At 34.5% G+C, this 25,011-nt stretch overlaps 1 protein-coding gene across 12 annotated transcripts in view; it reads right to left on the bottom strand.

Moving 5' to 3' along the window:
- Positions 1-25,011, bottom strand: part of PLEKHA1 (pleckstrin homology domain containing A1) — a 57,366-nt gene that overhangs the window by 20,431 nt on the left and 11,924 nt on the right. For 5 of the 12 annotated variants that reach the window (XM_044665642.1, XM_044665641.1, XM_044665647.1 and 2 more), the window contains exons 3-6: positions 20,077-20,122; positions 11,361-11,458; positions 4,587-4,718; positions 2,723-2,866 (exon numbers count right to left, since the gene is read on the bottom strand). In XM_044665642.1, the coding sequence (XP_044521577.1) occupies positions 2,723-2,866; positions 4,587-4,718; positions 11,361-11,458; positions 20,077-20,122 (420 nt within the window). The remainder of the gene's footprint in view (positions 1-2,722; positions 2,867-4,586; positions 4,719-11,360; positions 11,459-20,076; positions 20,123-25,011) is intronic. The other 7 variants (XM_044665650.1, XM_044665651.1, XM_044665652.1 and 4 more) reach the window with 4 other exon arrangements.

Below are 25,011 nucleotides of genomic sequence, written 5' to 3'. Positions count from 1 at the left end.
TTTGATCCTGTAATAACAATACTGAGTCTGTATCCCAGAGAGAGAATAAAAAATGGGAAGGGCCCAACTTGTACAAAAATATTTACAGCTGTTCTTTTTGTGGTAGCAAAGAATTGAAATTTGGAATAATGTCCATTAATTGGGGAATGGCTGAACAAACAGATTATAGCATATGCTGGTGATGGAATACTATTGTGCTATAAAATATGATAAGCAAGATGATTCTAGAAAAAGCTGAAAAGATCTGTAGGAACTGATGAAGAGCAAAATAAAGAGAACTGGGAGAATGTACACAATAACAGCAATATTATACGATGACTATCTGTGAAAACTTGGCTTCTCTCAGCAATGTAATTATCTGGTACAATCCTGAAGGATTTATCATGGGGAATGCTATCCACTTTCAGAGAAAGAACTGTTAGACTTGGGTGGATGTGGATCAAAGTGTACTTATCTTTCATTTGGTTGTTATTTACAGTTGTATTTTGGGGTTTTGGTTTTGTATGAGTATGCTCTTACAACAATGACCAATATGGAAGTGCATTTTGCAAGATAATACATGTGTGGCCCAGATCAAATTGCTCACCATCTCCGAGTAGGGGGAGGAAGATAGTTTGGATCTTATAATTTTGGAAAATATATGTTGCGAATTATAATTACATGTAATAGGGAAAATAAAGTATCTTTGAATTAAAACAATTTTTTAACTCAAATGATATTATTTATGTTACTCCAGCCTGAGGTTTTAATACAACTCTGAAAAGTAAAAGATGCAGGCTTTCAGTTCTTGTGATACAAATGGTTTAGACTTAGAGAATTAATTGAACTGGAAATCTGATGGGCTACTTTCTAAACTATAAGAAGTAGATTTCCCTCTACTTCCTCCTTCTTCACCATATATATTAATGGAATGAGCTCAAGAAATTAAACCACTATTTAAGTTACATGAAGGAAAGGACCCATTTCTTATTTTTCTTTGAAAATCTGCCTATACCTAGACCAATGTATTGTATATAATGGATTTTCTAGGTATAATTACTGGTCTGGCCTAGATGCAGAGAAAGGAAAGAAGCAGTACCATGCCATTAGCTCTCTCTACTGATCCCTTTACCTTAGTGCCTACAATCCAGAGAGTATTCTACTCTGAGGCCAAAACCATAGTGATATTGATAACCCATCTGAAGTCACTCATCAACTACTAACAAACTCTCATCTAGTCATAAAGTCCTCATTCTCAATGATCCTGAGCTCCCAGATTCCATTATTCAAACCCTGTTCTCTATCCTCCACTCCCTTATTCCTATTCATCTCAACCCAGTTACCACAATGCCCACTCCCGGGCCACCCATCCCTGCTAATGTGTCCTCTGGAATGCCTGCTCCATAGAGAACTAATTTGCTTTTATTTAATGTTTTTTCTTTCCCACTTCATTATATTCTCTTATCTAATTCTTACATTTACCCCATTTTATGAATGAGCATTGAAGCATATAGGTTAAGAGACTCGTCCAGGGCTTCACAGGCAGAAAGAAGTGTCAGAGAGGATTTTGAACTCAGGTCCTTCCTGAGAACAAGTCAAATATTCTATATTCAGTGTACCACCTAGCTGCCACTGGATGGATTTGAACTGGATTCGACTCTTCATTACCATGTAAGTAAGACAAACTTAAATTGAAGTAACAAGGAAAACTTTAAAAATAAAATAATTCTAAATATATTTCACTTGTCCCCTTTCATAGCTTACTAGAAAAAAAAGTGCATGTTTCTCCTTTCATTCCATCCTCCTTTTCCATCATGTGCTCTGATTTCTATACCACCAATATTCATGCCTCCATTGGGATCAGCTTATCTCCTGAAATTTCATCATCTTGGAGACTAATGTAACTTACTCAACACTTCTTCAGCACCCTCAGTTACCTCAACCATCTGATTAGAGGGCTGAAGGATAGAGCAACAAAATGCTAACACCTCCCTTTACACAGGGCTCAACTTTCCTAAGTTAAACACTTCATTTGCCATCAACAGCTCCTTTTATGTATTGTTTTCCCCCATTAGAATGAAAGCTCCATGAGAGAGGGACTGTCTTATTCTTTAATTATCTAATCTATCTGAGGATATAAATATCCCCACTCAGAGCTTAGCACCACACCTGGCACATCAGAGGTATTTAATAAATGTTTATTGACTATTAACAAAAACAACTTCAATAATTATCTCTTGAAAGAACATAATATTTTTGAGCAACAAAAAAGTGTGTTGAATTTGCCATTAAGTAAATTTGCCCCAAAGACTATTAAAACTTCACTTAAAAAGTGCCACACAGAACTGGGCACATTCTTGAGAGACAATTCTCTTTTATGCTCTCTCTTTAGTATATGTGAACCTGTGGTCCTCAGTAGCAGAGAACCTGTGGTCCTCAAAGCTTCATTCCACACAGTCCCTTGAAGCCACAGCAAGACCCAAAGAAAATATTCTCCTCCCTCTTGCCCTCCCAATAACCAAAAAGACCACAACACCTACAGAGCTTCCTATTTCCTTTCTGCATTTCTGTTTGAATCTTTGTATCTTAAACTAGAAAGGCAAATGTGATAAAAATTCTGTTAAACTTAAAAAATAACTTGGGTGACAGCTTGAGCTAAGTGATAAGATCTACTGGCATGAAGGATATTTATTTTATACTACCATCTTTACACAAGAGTATTTACTTAATTGTAGTTACTTACCACTGCCCCCTGTTTGACACAATAACCAGCTTTGATAACTGCATTATCTGGAGGTGGCTTAGGAGTAAAGTAAGGAAGATGGCTTTGTGACCGTTTCAGATTATTCCTGTCAATACCTTCACCAGATTCATTTACTTCTTCTTTCTAAAATGAAACAAAGATTGGAGGGTGGAGGGAGATGATGATGTTTACTTATGGTACAAAAGTTTTTTTAACAAATTTTGGGGGGAAAAAAACCCTTATTTTCCATCTTACAATCAATACTGTGTACTGATTCCAAAACAGAAGAATGCTAAGGGGTAGGCTATTGGGGTTAAGCGACTTTCCCTGAGTAAGTATCTGAGGTCAGATTTGAAGGAAGGACCTCCTGTTTCTACTTCTGGTTCTCAATTCATCTCAATCCACAGTAATTTTTTTCAACCCAATAGGACATAATAAATCTTATCTCAATTTCATTTAGATGTATATCAGATCTTAGGTTAAGATTTTCCCAGTTAATCCATTATACATACCAAGGGAAATTATTCCTAAAGAACCCTAAACCTTAACATGGGGCCTTAAGTCAGTCTCAGAAGTTCTTATTTATTTCCTGATCCAGGGAGTTCAACATCATCCAAATAATTTGAATTATTTAAAATTTCTCATCTCTCTATCCATCTCCTTTCTCATCTCTGAGGGAAAAAAAAAGCAAAAATTAAAAATTAAATAAAAATGAACTAAACCTACTCACATTATGCATTCAATTAGTCACTTATTAAAATGCCAAAGAGAAAAATAATTTGGGCTTCTTAAAAGCACCTGCCATTGATTCCGCAGCACTAAAATGGACATCCAACAAAATCCCTAATTCTATGCAAAATTAAAATGGTCAAGCATATGAAGTACTCAAATTTTTTAATACAAGTATAGACAAAATCCTTTCCACTCACTTGAAATCATGACAAAGTACAATGTTGTTAGAAGCTTAGTCTAACTGAATCTTTAAATCTATATGATCATATTAGGTCCCTATCTATAAGAAAGTTCACATAATCCTGACTAGGTCTGGTCCAGACCCTAGAAAACATATGAAGAGGAAGAATTCTCTGTTACTCTCTCTCCCCTGCCAAAAGACTTGAAAAATCTAGTATATAATAAAACTTGTTATTATTGTTATTGTTTAAGATGATACTTTTATTCCTGAAGTTCCAGGCCATGAAAGAATGAATGACATTTTTTCCTCTTTTTTGTGGTGCACCAAGAAAGAATATATAAATATCAAGATTGGACAGGCCAAATAACTCTTTCTAAATCTTCCTTACTGCTAATAATTCTATTTGAGCTCTAAAGCACGTCCTATGCCATGAATCAGTTCGAGGACTTTTAAGTTACGGGGTGTCATTTCAAGAAAATGTTCAATATAATTATGAAATGATACAACAAATACCTAATAAAAGCATCATTGTGTATGCATATCAACAAAATATACAACAAACATCTAAATATTAAAAAGATCATTAAGTATTTAAAATGCATACCAAAATAAAAGAATTTTCAAAACTATCCCAAAATAAACAGTTCCCAGTATATTTTGGAGGCTTGTTATAGTTATGCTTTAGGACAAATGACATTTCTTGCCTACGGACAATTAAGCCTGTTAGAAATAAATTTCAGGGCTTTCATATCATAGAGTTTCTTCATCTAAACCCAGTGAAGTTATTATTCAGAAAAAAAGATTAAAAAACAAAAACTCCAATAAAATCGATGACGTACAAATACTTTTAGTAAGGTGAGGAAGAACTAACTTTATATTAGTATTATAAGTGAATTTAGAAACTCAATAGTCACACAGAAGAAAAAATGTTATGAGTTTTAAGTTATTTACCTGAGTTGGTGTTATTATAGGTACACCACCCACAATTTCTGTCCTGTAAGACACTTGCTTTTTTCCACCTGGAGTGTCAACTTGGCGACTTAAGCTATCAGAATGAGACTGTGGATCTGATTGCTTTGGTACCTTAAAAAAAATGATTTCAAGTCATTATAAACAATATTTTCTAGCCATAATTTCCAAGCATTGATATATTTTTCTTCAGTCAAGTCTGATATTATGAAGTGGAAGTGACTTTGGGTTCTCAAAGTATATGCCAGCAGAACACAAGCTTAACTGTGTATTCTAACAACTGACTAAAGGCCTGTTCCTGGAGAGTGCCTTGTTAATATTTTCTCAGAATTTCAACGATGAGTGATGATTTTTTTCCATCTCAAGCAATTTATGACAACTATTTGAAAAGCAATGGAGTCTTTGTAGCCTGGCTAAATAAATAAAATCACAAATTCTTGAAGATACTAAAGTAGTGTAGTAGACAGAGTTCTAGGTTAAAATACAGCTTCAAACATTAGAAAGAACAAGTAATCCAACCTGTCTGCTTCACTTTTCTCATCTAAGAAATGAAGCCAATAATAGCATCTATCTCTCAGGGTTATGAAGATGAAATAGGACTTGTAAAGTGCTTTGCAATTCTTAAAGTGCTAGCAATCATTTATTGTTATTTTTCATTTTCAGATGATAAAAATAAACAAAAGTATATTCAACAATAGAGAATATTTTAGAGTAATCTAACCAAGGAAACTTTTGGCTTGGCAGGGCGGAGGGTGATGATGGTAGAATAATATGAAATATTTATGTATCTTTTTAAAACAAAAAGAATTAAGACAAGAGGGGCAGCAAGGTAGCACCAAGCCTGGAGTCAGGAGGATCTGTATTCAAATCTTGCTTCAGACACGTTTTAGGCTGTGGGACCCTAGGTAAGTCAGTTAACCCTGTTTGCCTAACCCCTGCCCTTCTGTCTTAGAGCTGATATTAGGATAGAAGGTAGAGGTTTAAAAAAAAAATTCAAGGCAGATAAATGAAATGCTTTATAATGAGTATGAAAACTCATTCTTAAATTGGACCAAGATATAATAGCAAAAGCAGAATTTGGCAATTAAAACATTAACAAAAATTTCAGAGGTGCTTATTGTTTATTGTATATTTGCATATTTATTTGTATATTTGTTTTTTTGGTAGGACTGTGGTCTGAAAATGTGCTGTTCTGATAATAAAAATAAATATCAAGGGGCAGCTGGGTAGCTCAATGGAGTGAGAGCCAGGCCTAGAGACAGGAGGTCCTAGGTTCAAACCCGGCCTCAGCCACTTCCCAGCTGTGTGACCCTGGGCAAGTCACTTGACCCCCATTGCCCACCCTTACTACTCTTCCACCTATGAGACAATACACCGAAAGTTAAGGCCCTAAAAAATAAATAAATAAATAAATAAATAAATAAATAAATAAATAAATAAATGTCAAGTAGATACAATTATCAAATATGGCACAAATGAATAATAGTATGTAGGAGTTGGAAGAGACTTTTAGAGTTCATCGAGGTTCAACTGCCTTATTTTAATAATGAAACTGAAGCCAAAATCATCCAGCTGAGTTTGCAGCAGAGGTAGAACTTTAACCTAGGTCTTCTGAAATGGATTAGTGTCAACTTGAAGGTGGATATCTAATAGAATGCCACAGGGACCTTGTCCTGAATGAAAATTTTATTAATAACTTGGATAAAAAAACATAGATGCTATGCTTATAGGTGACCTATTGTTCTTGGTATTTAGAGAGCTTCCAAAATAAATAAGATGTAAGCTCAGCTCTCAAGAAATTTAAAAATCTAGTATGTAAAAAGATACTGGCATAAATATACTAGAAAACTTGAATGCATAATAATTATCAGATCATTACTGTCTGTCACCTTTTAGAATCTATCTCCACAATTTCTTTATGTCTTATACTGTGAAAAGTTTATGCACAGTAGTGTTCTTTTCCTAACAGTTTCCAAAGGAAGAGGCACTTTTCTCTATTCTTTGTCATTAGAAAATACATGAAGCATTATGGAATAGATAAGATTTTTTTGTTTTTAAAAGAAATTATTTCAGTTTACATATGTTACATATATAAGGTATCCCAAAAGGTTTAATGCAATTTAAAGTTTTAATAACTTCAGAAGTCTAAATTTTTTAATTTACACCAAAAATCAGTTAAAATTTTAGTTATCTGAATTCTTTAACATTTATTTAATTTTATGAATTTTGAAAAATAAATTTTTTAAATTTCATTTGAAAAAAGCCAGGTATATTGTTATATCTTCTTCATATTCACACAACTAATATGCCTTTCAAGGGAGAATCTGGATACAGTTTATCTGACTCCACTGCTGTCTTCTAACCACTATGCCATTAGTAGGTAATTAATAAGTGTTTTTGTTGTTTTTTCCAGTGACAGGATAGGACTGGAGAAGGTTTCATGGAAGAGATTACTCAATCTAGGTACCTATAGACTGCAAGAATTTTAACAGACAGAAATGGTTGAGGCAGAGGAGGAAAAGCATTGGGGGACAATGGTTTGAGCTAGGATGCAGAGGTACCCAGAATAAGCTTAAAGCAAGGATTAGTGATTTAAATAAGAGTTTGCAGAATTAAACAGATCTGTTTGTGGAAGTCCCTTATAAAGGCCTAATGGCCAAGTAGAGCAGCTTGTTTAGATAAAAATCAACTCTATCATTTCAGTTTTCTCAGCATTTCCTTATATTAAAATGAAGTTTCAATTGAAAGCTTCATATAACTTTACAACTGAATAAAAGAAACATTGTAATTTAAATAAAATCAATCAAATGTTTAACTCCCAAGGAAAAAAAGATTAGCAAAAATTCTGTCTACCCAGTTGTCACAGTACAATAATTTTAATTGCAAAAACAAAATGTACCAAGGGTGCTTCTGGAAACTTTCAATACAGATTCCTGGGTCCAAAGAATAATTTGTAAGTTATTCTAAGAGACTGAACCTTTTAGAGCACTTTTGAAAATCAGTACCCTGCTGCTAGATGATACTTTACTTCATTTTATTTTCATTGATATAAACCAGAACAATTTATAATGGGCATCAGGCATCTTCATAGCCTATGACTGTTTAGAATGAAGAGTGGGGAACTTCTCTCCTGACAAAAGAAAAAGTAATTACTAGCTATATACAGAGAGAACTAGCTGTTCAAATACAGTATATAAAATCTATTTATTAAGAGACAAGATGGATGCTGTAGGCTGAAAGTTAGCCATGCACTCTGGTTTGAATACCTGTTTTGAAAAGGTGTTTCCTCACTACTAAATTTAACATATTGAAATATTTTGCTATCTTGTGAACTTCATGCTGGCTTCCTATTTTCCATTTATTCTTAGTAAAGCTTTGTTTAAAAATAAAAGACAGTAAAGAAACAGGAGTCTTAATTAAGCTCAATGCTTCCTATCGGCCCTTATAAAACTCTTAATGTTAAACAAAGAATAATTTCCATGACAACAATCTGATACCAAATTTAAAGTAAAAATAGATTACATTTTTGTGATATTGTGGAATGATCAAATATGACAGTCTCTGCTACTAACAGCAGTACAATGATTCAGGACAATTCTGAGGGTCTTATGAAAAAGAATGCTATCCATTCCAAAGAAAGAACTATAGGGACACAGGAAGGCAGATGCAAAAATATGATTCATCACTTGTTTATTTGGGTATGTGATTTGGGGTTTTGGTTTTATAGAATTATTCAAATATAAAAACAAAAAATTAAAATATAAAAATGAATAAGTTTTGAACACTTTGTATTTCTAATCAATAAAAATATATCAATGAAATAATATCAGTGAAATAAACATTGAATATGTATCAGTCTATCAAAAAATACTCCCATTTAAAGTTTAAAATCACCCATTAAAATAGACATAAATTAGCTACTGCTTAATGAGAAGAAAAATAGCATTATTGAGAACTACTAAGCTAACATCAAAGAAATGTACCTTAATTCTATTTCATTTCAACCCCTTTAAAAAACAGCAGGCAAATTTTATGATTGTGTGGAAAAATGACAATTTTTCTACAAAAATGTGCTTGTATTCTCTGAGTCTGAGATATGATAAACAGCAAAAAAAAATAAAAAAGGGAATCATACTTCATAAGCACCTTATGGATCACAGTCACCCTAATCAATGCTGTTTCTGATTAAAGTCACTACTATCTCATTAAACTCTACCATAAAGTTAAAAAACTATGCCATAATAGTTTTATTTATTACATCATCCTATGGGACTAACCCCTCTGACCAATGCTCAGTAAAGTTTTTCACCTATCTTCATTTCCTTGGATCCAATTACCACTGTTAAACAGAGAAAGATTTTAAGATTTAAATAAGGAAGGTTACTATGCTGTAAAAAAAAAAAATAATAAAAAAATAAAAGCTTTGCAGACCTAATAATTTATGAACATTATTAGAAAGAATTATTTAGAAATAGCTTAATGTACATTATTTGACCTAAATATCATGAACCAAAATTACTAAAGAAAAATCAAAGCACTCCAATGTTTATTCCTCGGATCATTTGGGCCTCTACAAAAACTTCAGGCTTGGCACTCTCAATGAAGAATACTAATATAAAATAATGACTAAAATCATCAAGGCCCTCCAGGCAGGCTACCTACAATAAGAACTAATGCTACTTTCTACTTTGTTGAATGCTTTATATAGTATCACATTGGAAATACAAAAACCCTTCAATGTAAGAATCACAGATATCATGCCTAATTTACAGATGATGGAACTAGGTTCAGAAAGTTTGCTTTAAGGAGGATCACATATTTTTGTGTCAGAGGCAAGACATCTTCCTTATTTCATTTCCAGTACTATCTACCCCCACCATATTGCTTCTCTCTTTTATACCAATTTCTCTATGGCAAAGTAAAGTACCCAGCAATTTATGAGGTTTTTTGCTAGGGTGGGAATTATGACACTAACAACATTTTACAAGCTTTATTATCATACTTTTAAAATGCAGATTAAAATCTATAGTAAAAACATTTTTTTGTGTTGTCATGATGTGCATTTTGGAAGGGCTCACCTAAATGATTATCATTAACACAAGGAGATAGCTAAAAGCCAATTTGCTTTAAAATTTAATTTTTCAAAATCTTATGGTTTATATGCCTTCAAGTTTAGGTCATTTGTTTTCTCCCATATTTTATAAAGAGGAAAGAAATTTTAAAAAAAGGTAACCACCCACCAGCATTCACACAGGCCTACATAAAGTATCTAAGAAAAGATACCAGGCAACTATGTAGGTGGACAGACCATCAGGATGGCAAGACACTGTAATTAAAATACAGTTAAACAATCAACTACTCTCTTTCTCTTTCCCTAAACATATACTTCCAAAACAGATGCAATTTTAAGTTTTGAAAAAAATTTCAACGTTTATACTATACAATATTTTGCAGATCACTAAAAAACAAAATGCTATATTGCTAAAATTATTTGGAATTTTCCCACAGAAAAGTAAATCAAAAAGCCAGTTAAATTGTGTACATTATTTTAACTAGCTACAACCATGAATTTCTCATTTTAAAAGAATATTCTTATCAGCAAAGTCTTACTTTGTAGGCTATATAATTCGATACATTCACAGCTCCAGATTATACTCTCTATATACATATACATACACACATGTATATGTGTATGTATATGTAAAATGTGAGGTGAAGAAAATTGATAAAATATGATTAAAAGCATAGGCACTTCCTTAATAGTTTCATTATACTAATAAAAGCTGTCCATTTTCTCTAGGTTCACTTTGTATTACAAAGGTATTTTACATTAAAACATTATCAAATTATTTTACCAAAAAACATTTATCCACTTTAATCCAGTTGGAAACAATTCATAAGCAAGTTTCATGTAAATCTTTTCTAAATAGAAACAATAAAAAATATCAATACTGATTACTACTAGATACTTATTCAGAGCTAAAAAAAAGTTCTGAACATGAGAAAGATAAAAGCCGCAAGCAAACTGATAGTAGTAATATACATTTATTAATATTTTAAAATACTGTTACTTTCACTACAAATTGTGACTTAGAAAATATTAGATATTATAGTAGTTCAGATATGTATAAAAAACTCTAAAGCTTCTTAAAAATCTAAAATATGACTAAGTAACCTGTGGTTTAACATGACAAACTGCTTAACTGAAGCTACACAGAAACAGTTACTAGAAATGATTTTCCTAAATAAAAAAGAGCAAATAGTTGCTACAAGAGTATCTGCCCCATTTGGTCAGTTAGACTCTTAGAAGAATATGACCTTCTGAATCAGTCCATGAAATTGCTTCCCTGAAACTACACAGTGAAAAAAAACCCTAAAAATAACTTGTGCTTCATGTCGAGATCAGATGCCGTGTGTGGGTGTTCACTGTCATGTGGTAACAAGCTGTTCTAGCGCAAGACAAAAAAATGCAACTTAACCTCTGAGCAAAACCTGGAGTTATATTAACTCATTGTTGGGATAAATGGTCTTTATATAAATATGAAATTATTTACTTTCAGATGGTAACTAAAGAATGCAAGAGATATATAAAATGTAATTCTCACTAGAAGAGTCAACTTCAAAGGAAACATTACTTGGGAAATAAATACTACTTCAATAAAGATTAGTAAATAACTGTCATGAAACTAGAATCTTAAAAGATGTATAGAATTCTTCTGGACATGAACACTTTTAAGAAAGAATAAGAATACTTACTGTTATTTTTATAGCTTTGTTCAAAACATTTACCCATTCTACTAGGTCTTGCTGATCATTGGCTTGTAGGAAGTATTTCCTCATTCCTGCATTCATAACTATCAAGACAAAAATAATCACTAATTAAATCAAAACCAAACAAACTATTTTAAAGTCTATGTCAATATAACAACTGAATAAATGTTTTAAATAAATCTTATCCCAACTTTGCTACTACCTGTATGGAAGATCTTGATTAAGTCATGAATTCCTGTTAGGCTTGTTTCCTCATCTATGAAATAAAAGGCTAGTCTAAATGGCCCCTGAAGTCCCTTCCAACTCTAAAATGACAATCCTGGGAGTTTCAAGTAAACTGCCAACATGCACAAGTCCTTTTACTAATTTGTTTTGACTTGAAGTTATAGCAGAAAGGTACAGATTTAGAGCTGGAAGGGACATTAGAGGCCATCTTACCCATCCCACCTCCTTTTATTTTACATTTAAGGCTAAAGAGGTTCATGGATTTGTTGAAGTCACACAGGTATAGCAAGCAATATAGCTGGAATTTCAAACTTGATGCAATGACTCCAATTCTAGTGCTCAACCTCCCTCCAAAAAGGTTTCTACTAGTTCAAGTGATGGTAGAAATAACTGCTGCTTAATAATGTTGCCTCATTTTAAGAAAACTCAATACGCAAAAATCCAAACTTCAAGGAGGTCTTCTATTATACAAGTTTCTTCAATTAAAAAAATGAGCAGTTATTTTCAACAATAATCTATGTTTAATTGCTTGGTTATACATCATTAACTATGTGAAAGAAAAGCTGGGGCAAGAATCAAACATTGTAAACTAGTAAAATATTATATAAATCATCATGATTTTATTTATACAAACCTTTTCAGAAACATAACTGCTGCATAAACCAAAGTACTGCAACAGTTATCTGCATACTATCAATGTCCACCACTGAAAGAAAACTTTTCTACATTATCTGCATTTTCCTGACAAATATTTTTTTAGAATAAGCCAGGGCAGGTGAACAAAGTGATATCACTGCTGAAGTCTCTGCTGGATGGACCTACTTGAGACCCCACGGGGAATTCCACATGGGTGCTACTAAGAAATCCATTGCAAAACATCACTCTATCTTTGAGGTAAAGTCGAGTAGAGACTCTCCTGTTTTGCTCCCTGCTCTGATCCCTTGGTTCTCTGCAGAGATTAGTGTCCTATAACCAGCAAACTCCTACCACCTGTATTAGGGTGGCTAATGAGGAGGAGGAAGAGCTAAGAGAATAAGGTGGAATCAGTGTAGCAAACCTCCTCTTCACTCAGTGTTGGCCACCAATACTGTGAGACTATGAGGGGGTCCCCTTGGAAACTGGGGGACTAGGGAATGGTATGCCACCCCTCAAAGGTTGGAGGGAAGGCTTCCACATAAGCTAGGGTACATGGTGACCTGATTCGTTGTTGCTCTGAATCAGGGCTCACATAAGCCTCCCCCCTCTGCACCACAGGTGGTCAGGCTTAAAGATGGATTTCTGCCTGATTTAGCTGCAGCACTCCTTCCCTTAACTGTCTCCCAAGTAATCTTAAACGCAATCTGACTTTTCTAGGGTTTATTCAAGATAACAAGGTAAAGGATAAGAGTGAAGGAAATTGGTGGTAGTCAGTGGGTGCAGGATTCCCTAAAGCTTAATTTCTTCCAGGTTCTTTGCCTTTAGGAGACCAAATATGTCTCAACTCAAAGCTTCACCTGCCCTTCCCACTAAGCCTATGCCTAATATCTCTAATCAGTTTGTCTATATTTGATAAGGGTCTCTGAAAGGTAAGGTTCAAGGGAAAGAGGGGGTTCAGGGATCTGCTCCCCAAATGGAGTCCAGAAACCCCCAAACACTGGTTGGCACAATCTTGGACTGAGGTGATATCAAGATGTCAGTCAACAAAGGTAGCAGATTTTCTCAATTAGGTCAGGAAACTTCAAGGATGCCTTCAGGTTGCTCAGAGCTCGTTTCTGTCTCCCCTCACTGAGCTCTTCCCCCTAAGAGCCCCCTCTCAGGCAAATCCCTCCCAGAAGTCTCTCTGCTCTTCCAACTGTCATTTGGTCTCCTGCTCCTCTTCCAAGATTCCATGCCCCCTCCAAGAATTCCATCCCTTGCCTCCATTCTCACACACCTCTTACTCTTCCAATGTGAAAACTCGGATGACTAACCAAAAATTTCCCTCTCCATCCCACATGGGTCCAGGCCTCTCCACCTTGACCCTAGCCTTCCCAAACCCTTACTCCAACTAGGTCTACTTCCTCTCACCAACTTTATACCAGGTCATTTAGTGCTTCCTTGAATTGAGCTAATGGCATTAAAAATAAAGCTGCAAAAGAAACATCAAAGAAGAACTGGTCTCCTAAAGGTTAGAATTTAAGGTTTCCTAAAGGGAAACCTTGACAGAGGATGTTAAATTTCATGATAAAGGAGGGAAACCTTAAAAGAGGTTGTTAATTTTCATGATAAAACACAAAGATATATTAACGATTTAACTAACAAATTAATGATTACTTAAAATGCTTGAAAGGGGGCAGCTGGGTGGCTCAGTGGATTAAGAGCCAGGCCTAGAGATGGGAGGTCCTAGGTTCAAATGTGACCTCAAACACTTCCTAGCTGTGACCCTGGGCAAGTCACTTGACCCCCATTGCCTAGCCCTTACCACTCTTCTGCCTTGGAGCTAATACACAGTATTGATTCTAAGGAGGAAGGGAAGGGCTAAAAAATAAAATAAATAAATAATATAAATAATTTAATAAAATAAATAAAAAATAAAATAAAAAATTTTTCTGATTACTGAATCAAATGATTCTTATGATCTTTCCTCTTCCCAGAAAACAAAGCCTTCTCATCATTTATGCAAATAGTGAATACTTAATATACAAAAGGCTTGAGCATCAGCCAATATTAGTTTACTTTATGACTAGTTTCAGGGGAAAAACAAACAAACAAAACAAAACAACGTGGTAGAAAAATATAAGTTCTATCTTAGCAAAAACTGTTTCTGATTTTTTGTCTTTGGAACCCAATGCCTTGGATATGTCTTGCACATAATAGGCTCTTAAATGTCTGTTAATCTGTTAAACTTAAATAAATTAAGTACTCAGGATTTCTGACTCCAAAAAAGTAAATTGTGTAAAATGTAATGAATATCATAGAATCTTACAATAATAGCAAGACAACAATTCAATAAACATGTATTGAATAGACAACAAAAGTATTTATAATCTGTTTACTATGTTACAAGCATTTGCTAAGTACTAAAGAAACCTACAGAAAAAGAAGGCCTAGTCTCTAGGAGTTCACACTCTGACTGGGAGAAACAACACAAAGCAGAGGATTTTGCTGCAGAGAAGAAGGTCTCAAGATCTTCTGGGTATAACTTCAGGGCAAAGGTTAAGGTCAGGAACCCTGAAGGGACATCAGGGTGTCTGAGCTACAGAGAGGAGAACTTGGAGGGGACAAGATCACCACCACTAGGAAGGGGAGCAATGGACCTAAAGGTCAGAATGGAATGGGGATTGTGAATCTAATGGGTGGGGATAAAGTGAGGGAGTGTCCAGGCAGGAGGAAAAAGGGGAAAAGAACATTGATGGGAAATTTGGGAGTGGGGATTGGGAACTTTTGGGTGGTGGGGAGGTAGAGGGTGGTGGCCCCACTTGGAACCCAGTCTGACACTCATTTATTAAGTGCATCATCTAATGCAAGGCTCTAGGTGAGGCGCAAGAGAAACAAAGAGTAGAAAAGCACAGGAGGGTGAGGGGAAATGAGGGAAGAAAAGGGAAGCATTAAGGATGATTCTGGATATAAACAGGAGTGAACAGAAAGACACTAGGGCTCTTGACAAGAAAGAGAGAAATGTTGGGGAAGAGCAGATTTGGAGGGAAAGATGGTTGGTTCTGTTATGGACATATTGAGTTTGATATCCTATTGGGATAGCCATGTGGAGAGCTAAGGAGAGAAACAGCCCTATGGCTCTAGAAGCCAATTCTGTAGAAATAATAACTCTTAAACAATGACAACTAATGAAAGGATGGGATTTGTGCAAGGGGGTTGGGACAAAGGAAGCCAGAGAAGGAGTGGCTGACAGTTACTGGCAGTTGGGAGGGTGCTGGGTAATTCTCAGGAGGAGGAAGGAGGAGAAGGGCCTCCAGCGGAGGACAGAGAGGAGAGAGGAGGAGGACATCCCAGCTCAGATCCAGTCCTGAGGGCTTCCTGAGGATCTTTCTTTGGACATTGATACCCCGATTCCCTGGTCAAAGGTATTCCATTGCTTCTCGTCCATCAAGACTTCAACCATTGAGTAAGCATTGAGAATCATTTTGGGAGCAATCTCTTAGTCTCCTTCACCCATTACCCAACCTTGCTGAGAGACCCCCTTTCATTCAAACCTTACAATTATAGAAAAAGGACAAAAACAGAAAACTAGAAGTAGAAACAGAAGGAGAAGGGGAGGGGAAGAAGCTTGGGACTGGGAACCCCAAAGGTTCCCTCTTGAGTGAGACCCCTTAGAAATAGAGAAGAGGGCACCCCAAATCCCTCTACCCTTCACCCCTTTCCCCAATCCCTGAATTGCAAATAATAAAACCCATTCATTAGTCAGATAGTGTTCCAGAGTGCCTGAGAGACAATGAGGGAGAGGGGAATCACAGCTTGGTCTGGCTGCCTCCATCTTGGAGCCAGACCACCCACTGTGAAGTTGACTGACCTTGGGGGAGGGCTTGTGTAAACCCCACCCTCATTCAGAATCAGATTGGGGTACCACATAACTCATCTTATAGGGAAGCCTTGCCCCAACTCCTATGGGGCAGCATGACCATCCAGGTCACCCAGTTTCAGGGTGACACCCCCTAAGTCTCCCAGTGCAAATTCAACCTCAGGGGAGAGCTGGAAGAGAGACTCATTATACAGACTCCCTCTCTCTCCCATTCTATCATAACACTGGTTACTTGGCTCTCATTATTATTACACTAACAAGTAAATAAATACAAGGAAGCTAACTAGACCTCCATAAAACAAAAAGGAGGCTAAGACAGCCTTGCAAGGAAAATAACAAACTAAAAAAGGAGACTGCAAAGCAAAGGTCATACAAGTAGGAAGAGCAGAAAAAAGCATCACTAAAGCCAAAGAAGGAAGGAACAGCCAGGAGGAGTGGGTTGTCAACAGAGTCAAAAGCTGCAGAAAAGTCAAGAAATATGACTGAGAAAAGACCATCTGGATTCTGTAGGAGACTGTTTGTAAATTCAGGGAAAGCAGGTTTAGTGGAGTTGAAGAGCTGGAAGCTATTATATCAGGAACTGAAAAGTGAATGGGCAAGGAGGCAGTAGAGGCAACAAGAGGAAATGATGTTTTTCTAGCAGTACATAGAAGGAGATAAGATTACAATTTGAAATGGTCGAGTTAATTATGTTTTCTTTTTTCCTTTTTTTTTAAAGATGGGGATATGAAAAACCTTATAGGTGGTAGGGAAAGAACAGTAAAAAGGGATATCAGATTAGAGATGAGCATGATATATTTCTGAAAGAAATAGGAAGGTATGAGATTAAGGGCAGTAGTACAAGAATCTTCTCTTTCTTATATTCTAGAGGAGAGAAGGTAAAAATGAAGATTTAAAGTTGTAAATCAGAAGACATGAGAAAAATTCAAGATAGATGGTCTTGATTCTTTGCTTCCTATTAAAGTGGAGAGAGAGGCCATTAGCTAAGATTGGGAAAGGTGTAAGAGGTTAAGAGGGGCAAAAAAGAGGTTTGGAAGAGCTCATTTGGGTAAATATGAAAGAAAGCCCATAGGTGATGAGTAAAAAAATAGTCATGTAACAAAAGCAAAAATTTTGGAGCTAGAAGAAACCTTAGAAATCAATCTATACCTGAAAAAGAATCTCTATGACAGCAGATCAATGCATTCTCTGAATCTTGCTTGTAGAGCTTCAAGGGAAACCCATCACTTCTCATTCCCCTTTTTGACAGTTCTTTTTGTTAGAAAGTTTTTCCCAACATCTGGCTTCAGTTTGACTCTTTGACACTTCCTCCCATGGTATCTAGATCTAGTCCCTAGAAGAGGGGTCTAACTCATCAAGCAGTGAGAATCCAAAGAAATTAGACAATGTTGTTGTTCAGTTGTTTCAGTCATGTCCAATTCTTCATGACCCATCTGAGGTTATCTTGGCAAAGACACTATAGTAGCTTGTCATTTCCCTCTCCAGCTCATTTACAGATGAGGAAACTGAGGCAAACAGGGCTAAGTGACCTGTCTAGGGTCACACAGCTAGAAAATGTCTGAGGTCACATGTGAACCAAAGAAAATGAGTTTTCCTGACTCCAGGCTTGGCACTCTATCTATTGCTAACACCTAGCTGCCTATCAGACAATCCAATCTCTAAAATATTGCTAATACTTACTCCAGCCCTTAAATACATATATCTTACATTAGGCATTTTGGCAGGCTTTACTTAAGACCACTAAAGCCCAGATGCCATATGAAAAAATCAGAATAAGAAAAAATAAGATTATAAAGATAAAAAAAAAGGGGGCGGGGGGAATTAATAAACCACAAAGTGCTGGGGACACTTTAATCACTGTGTCTCCATTAATTGTGTGAATAGCCCTGGGCAGACATGACACCTGTAATACCAGGTGGATAAAAATAGCCTCAGGAGAGAAGAGGATTTCCCCAATCAGGCAAATTCATTTCCATGCAGCCCTCTGCTGTTACTAAGAGCCTCAGGTGAGCCTTGGTGAGGAAGAGGGGGGGCCTCAGGAAGCCACAGACAGCTCTCAGTTTCATGTTTCTTTGCATGCCTACATGATGGTATCCTTCTACAATAACAACAGAAGAGTAATAGTAGATTGTTTCCCAAGTGCCAAATCCAATACCAGGGGCGTGGAGGCCTGAGAGACCTAGGTACAACTTCATCTTTCCCTTACAGTGTCACTAATAAAAAGGAAGATGTTGGGAGTAGGAACAACACTGTGGAGTTATTGAAGGCTCCAGAAGAGAGTCTTTTCATTGCTTCTCCTTAATAGTATAATTCCTTAGAAAACCGAAACTGTGTTCTCTTCAACTGTGAATCAGGGAAAATAAGAAATTCTGCCTTGGAAGCAACAAGTGCCAAATAGAAAGCTTTTGGAAGAAAAGAAAGCACATGACCAGGGAGTCATTTGGGACCAAGAATGAGCTTTGGGTATAGATATACAAAGACAAGAGATATCCGTTCCAACTAGAATCCCATAATGAAAAGCATCATAAATGTGAATACTGCATACAAGAGCTCAATATGAACTCTGAAACTTCATTGAGAATTGTCTCTACACTAGCCTACCCATCATCTCAGCCCTGATTAGTGCTGCAGACCCTTGTTATTGGATCAGTTCTACCATGCATATGGTCAGGGTAATGTTAAGTGCCTACAAAACTTTCTGCAAATTCCTGCCTGGCATATTTAAGGAAATGGTGATTGCAACAGAATGAGAGACTACAGACTACAACCACAAATTCAAAAGGATCTAGATGCTAGTAAGAATTAATTTAATAGCTAAACAACAATATCTAATAAAGAAGAACTGAGGAGAATATAGTAGACTAAATTCTTTTCAGTCTATTCAATTTAATGTTTTGCTTCTGTGTTCTTCCTATGAAATTATAAAAGTAAACAGTATATTATACCAATAATGTCAATGATGGGTACTTTCAATTTTTCTTATTAAGCAAGACAGCAAAATTAGGTCATTAGATAAATGAAAAAAATGAAAAACAGAAAAAGATTTCACATCTAACTATATCTTAAACATGAACTCAGGACAAAAGAAAAACCAAAAAAGTACTGATAAATCAACTATAAAACCTTTTAAAAATAAATCTTTTTTAAAATCTCAAAATGAGAATTACTATTTTCCTTTATTAGTAAATTGCAATCACATACCTCTTCTACGAGTTAAGCCCTCATAACAAACAGTACTTGCAATTTTAGGCTTATAACAAAAGTTCAACAGCTGCAGTAAATCCAAAATCCAAATCACATCTTAAATAAAACAATAAGAGGGCGGAGTAAAGTCGCTTGGGTTTATCCAATAGAAACTGTCTATTTTTGACAGCAAGTTACCCTAGAACAGAAAGGAAGTAAAGCCAAATAGAAATAATGCTGCCACCTTTTTCTGAAATTTCCAAATTTATAAATCCATAAAAATTACCACCACCCTTAGTACATACTTTGGGCAGATTGCAAGAGAATTGATAAGCATTTATGAAGTCTACTGTCAGGAACTACACAAAGCCCTGGGGAAATAAGGAAAGATTAAAAAAAAATTAAAAAAAAAAAAAAAAACATTCCCTGTTCTCAAGGAGCTCCCAGGTTACAGGGGAGACAATGTGAAGACAATCATGTAAATGCATTTGATAGGGTAGAAAAATGGTACTTGCTGGTGGGGTTTGGGGAGGGGATAGAGGGTGCCCCAGAAAAGCTACTTGCAGGAGGTGGGACTTGAGCTAAGACCTCAAGAAAGTCAGGGAAGCCAGGAGGCAGAGATGAGATGGGAAAGAAGGAGTGATAAAAGAAATACAGAAAATATCTATAGGGATAAAGAAGGAGAAAGAATACACAGAGAAAACAAAATTGTATTAAGAACAATTACATGAATTAATAACTGATGTGATTATATCAGCCTCACCTAAAATGAGAAGTAAAAATATGGTACTTACTTACCAAAACAGAATTCTGCCTTTGGCCTTAGCTTAGTTGCATCGCTAACCTAACAAGAAAAATAGAAATGTCACACCTTATCTTTTTGTATTAGCTATATTAAACCTTAAACACTATAAACTCACATACTAATTATTACCCTCTAAAACAACTCTTATTTTTACAGCACTTAAAGTGATTTAAATCATTTAATCTTGACGAAGGCATCACAGATCAATTTAAAAGGTCAACTTTAAGGGCAGCAGAAAATAGCAATGCAATTTAAACAATTATTGCAACATTTATTAAGGAATTTTTATATGTGAAGTGCCATGCTAGATGCTAGGTTACATCTCTAAGAGATTTTTTTAAATGACATCAATGTTTTATTAAGACAGACTTGCTTGTTTTTTAAGGGAAATATGAATGAAAGGAAAAAGTAAATTTTGTCATGCAAAAATATTTTTTTGGATAAAAATTTGGAAATTAGTCCGTCAATCACTTTTTGAAACCTGTATTTATGACTCTCCACAATAATTGAAAGCAACTATAAATTTCCAACTTCAAACTAGTATAAATCCTTAGAATGTTCTGACTGCCACTATGGCTCAGCCAAAGGGTCACCCTATGCCAAGCATTTCCAGATCCTGTCAGGTGTTTAATGTTCTCTCTTCCTGTTATATATTTACTCAATTGAAAACACGTATCTACCAGTAAACTATAAGCTCACTGAGAGCAAGAATGATTTTGTTTTGTCTTTATATACTCAGCACCAAACACAAAATAAGTATTTAGCAAACGGCTAGAATGAAATGAATTGCTAAAGATTTAGACAAATGAAATATAACATTTGAGATAAAAACTTGAAAGAAATTGAGGTTTACCTTGAGGTAAAGTCACTATGAGAAAATATGAATGATTCAACTGCTGCCTTTAAGTCAGGAGTTTAACTCACATACCAACTGACTGTATAACCATTAAGTTAGGCAAGTCACTTTCTCTCTGAGATTCAATTTCCTCATAATATGGATAATGACATTTGTAACTTATAACCCCACTATGCTGGAAATGGTAAATCTTGAAGTGCTACTTTTTGTGGTAGAAAAGAATAAAAGTAGATGTCTGCCAACTGGAGAATGGCTTAAAAAATAATCATGGTATGTATGACCAGAATACTGAATCAGAAGAAATAACAGTGAATTCAGACCTTGTAACAAATACATATAGTCAAGCAAAACCAACTCCCAAAATGACAATGTCTAAAAATAAATCTTAATATGTATCCTAGGCCACCAACTCTCTGAAAGGAAGAGGATAGAATGTGTTCATCATGTTAATCTCTACAATCATAGCTGGTCACTGTGTTGATTAGAGCTATATCTTTCAAACTTATATGTCCTTACAATGTTGTTGTATAAATTGTTCTCCCAGTTCTAATCACTTTATTTTGCATTAGTTTATACAATTCTTCCCAGGTTCCTCTGCAGTCATCCCTTTCATCACTTCTTATAGAACAATAATGTTTCATCACATTCATATATCATAACTTGTTCAGCCATTTCTCAACTGATGAGAACTTCTTAGCTGCTAGTTCTTTGCCAACACTAAAAAATTTGCTATAAATATCTTTATACATATAGGTCCATTTTTCTTTCTGAACTCTTTGGGGAATTGACTTAATAGTGGTATTGTTGGGTCAAAAGGTTTGTACAATTTAATTACTTTGGAAGCATAGTTCCAAATTGTTCTGCAGAATGGTTCAACTAGATTACAAGTTTCATCAATAGTGCATTAATGATCCTGTTTTCCTATAGCTCTTCTAACATTTGTCATTTTCTGTTTTTGTCAAATTTGCCAATATCACTGGTATAAGATGGAATCTGAGAGCACTTTAATTGGCATTTCCATTATTACTAGTCATTTGGAGCATTTTTTTGTAAAGACTAGTTGAAATTTTTTCCTCTGAAAACTACTATTCATATTTGCCTTAATGTCAATTGGAAAATGGCTTTTAATCTTACAAATCTGATTAAGTTCTCTATATATCTTAGAAGTGAAACTTTTTAATCAGAGAAATTTGTTGCAAAGATAATTTCCCCCCAATTATTTCTCTTCTAATTTTAGCTGCACTGATTTTGTTTGCACAAAAATATTAATTTTATATAATAAAATTTGTCCATTTTATCTTCTGTGATCCTCCCTACCATTTTTTTGATGATGAACTCTTACCCTAATCCAGAGATCTGAGAGATAATATCTTCCTTGCCTCTCTAACTTATTATACCACCACTTATGTCTAAGTCAGGTACCCATTTGGAACTAATCTTGGTATTCAGTGTGATATACTGGTGTATACTTGGTTTCTGCCAAACTATTTTCAAGTTTTGCCATCAGTTTTTGTCAAATGATGAGTTCTTTTCCCAATAGGTGGGAATTCTGAGTCTAATGTATACCAGGCTACCCATTCTCCCATTTTTCTATATGCACAGTATATCTAATCTGTTCCAACTATCAGTGTCTCCGTTTCTTAACCAATACCAAATCATTTTAATGATTACTGCTTTGAGGTAGAGTTAGCGATTTGACACTTCTGGGTCACAATCTTTCCTGCTTTTATTTTTCACCATTTCCCTTGAGATTCTTGACCTTGTATTCCAAATCAATTTTGTTATTATTTTTCAATTCCTTTTATAGTTTGGTATAGTACTGAATAAGAACATTATTTTAGGTAGTATGGCCTTTTTTTTAATTATTATATAATGGTATAGCCTTATATAAAGAGTGTTTTGTAAGTTGTATGCATTTAGTTCATATATATATATATACATATATATATATCTTGGTAGGTATATTCCTCAAGTATTTTATACCTTCTAGAATGACTATGAATAGAATTTCTCATTCTATTTCTTCCTGCTGAGTTCTGTTGGTAATATACATAAAGACTGATAATTTCTATAGTTTTGTTTTATATCTTATGACTTTGCTGAAGTTATTGTTTCTAGGTTCTCTAAGTAAATAATTAGTTTAAAAAAAAAAGTTCTGTTCTTATATGTCTGCGTTTATTCCCTCAATTTCTCTTTCTTATTACTGTAACTAGTATTTTAAGTACTATATCAAAAAGTAATGGTGATAATGGAAACTCTTGCTTTACTTTTTATTTTATTAGATAAGTCCTTAGTTTATCATTATAGTTAATGCTGGCTCTTGGTTTTAGATACTATAAAAATACTCATTAATTTGTTGGTCATTGTCAAATTCATACAATTAAATGTTTGTTTTTTTTTAATTATCTAGTCTAACTTCTTTACTTGTATATGGGAGAATGAAGGTATGGAATGGCTGACTTCAAAGTATATAGAAGCATCTAGATTCAATCCAGTACAGCAAATTCTAAACATAATGTTATTTCAACTACATGATTCTATAACCTACGTGAATATTTCTGGGGATAGAGCTATTGTAATGAAAATCATTCAAACAGGTAGGAAAGGGATGATGAGGAGATTCATAATACAACATTCATCTTCCCTAGACAAAGAAGAATACAAAAATTCTCTTTCAAAAGTCTCACCTCCCAGGAAGGTCACTACTGAGTGAACAAAGGAAAAATATAATAGACAAAGGCCATAAAAGAGGGTCAGATAGAATAATCTAAAAGAAGAAAGTAGGAATATTTCTTAGAATGTGGAATAACAAAAAGAAAAGTAATTTTAAAAAGATAAATGATCTGTAGATAAAGATGAACAAGCTCCCGAATTACATTTTTGTCTGAGCAAGGGAAATAGGGGAAAAACAAAAAGAAAAAGCATAACAATAAAAGTAGAATTAAGTAATCTGGGCTTGGGCTGGGTAATAAAAGAGATTACAGTCTGAGAAAAAAAAGAATATGATCAGATTGTTATGAGAAAAACAACCCAAATATATAATAGATTTATCTTTTAAGAGTAATATAGTAGAATTTGACAGAAAAAAAGTAAAAATTAAACACTTATAATCTCAAAAGTTAATGAACTCAATTTGTCCATAATAAAGAATAAAGTATCAGAAAGGATTAGAAAAGAGGACCCAGCAATATTCTGCATACAATACTCAGTCACAAGGAAATAAAATGAGGAGATTGAATAAAATTTACTATTCTTTCAGTCAAATGTAAAAAGCAGCAAATGAAATCATGATTTCACATAAGGCAATAGGTAACATTGAGAATGAAGTAGGAAAACATTATATTTAAAGATATCATCATTAATGAAAGAATGAAAGAACATATATTAAATATATATGCACAGAATGACATTGCTTCCAAGTACATAAAGGAAAATTTAGCTAAAAACTTAAGAATTCCAGAATAAACAGAGAATTGTAGGTCACCTAGCTATATGCCCCATTGTCACCACTATTCCACTTTCTCCACCTGGATTAACACCCTCCTCAACAAATTAACAATCTCAAAATAACAAAAGACAAAATTTTAGGAATCAAAGAAAAAATAGAACTGGCAAAAAGACTACTGGAAAGATAAACCGAATAAAGAACTTTTACTTAAAAGTCAAACATTAATAAACCATTAGTTAATATGATTTTTAAAGAGAAAAATGAAAAACAAGTGTCAAAATGAAAAAAGATGAGGAATTTACCACGAATAAAGAAGAAATAAAAGATATTAACAGAAACTATTTTTAAATACATTCCAGCAAAAACTAAGAATGTAAGAGTAATTATATGAAATATCAAAATCAGAGAAAAGATGGTAAATAGTCCAATCTCAACAAAAAAATGAACAAGCCAGAAATAAACGAAAAAGAAAAAATTCACACTATATAAATTGAGAAGGGAATCTAAAGTAACTGACCTCTTTGATACGTATATTGTTTTCAAAAAATTAAGAAATAAGGTATAACAAACTCCTTTAATGAGACACTCTGATATCAAACCAATTAAGAATAAAAAAACAAAAAG

Source organism: Gracilinanus agilis, chromosome 2 (genome assembly GCF_016433145.1).
Source record: "Gracilinanus agilis isolate LMUSP501 chromosome 2, AgileGrace, whole genome shotgun sequence".
NCBI lineage: Eukaryota > Metazoa > Chordata > Mammalia > Didelphimorphia > Didelphidae > Gracilinanus > Gracilinanus agilis.
Note: the sequence above shows the minus strand (reverse complement) of the source record. Positions and strands in the feature narration are given on the sequence as shown.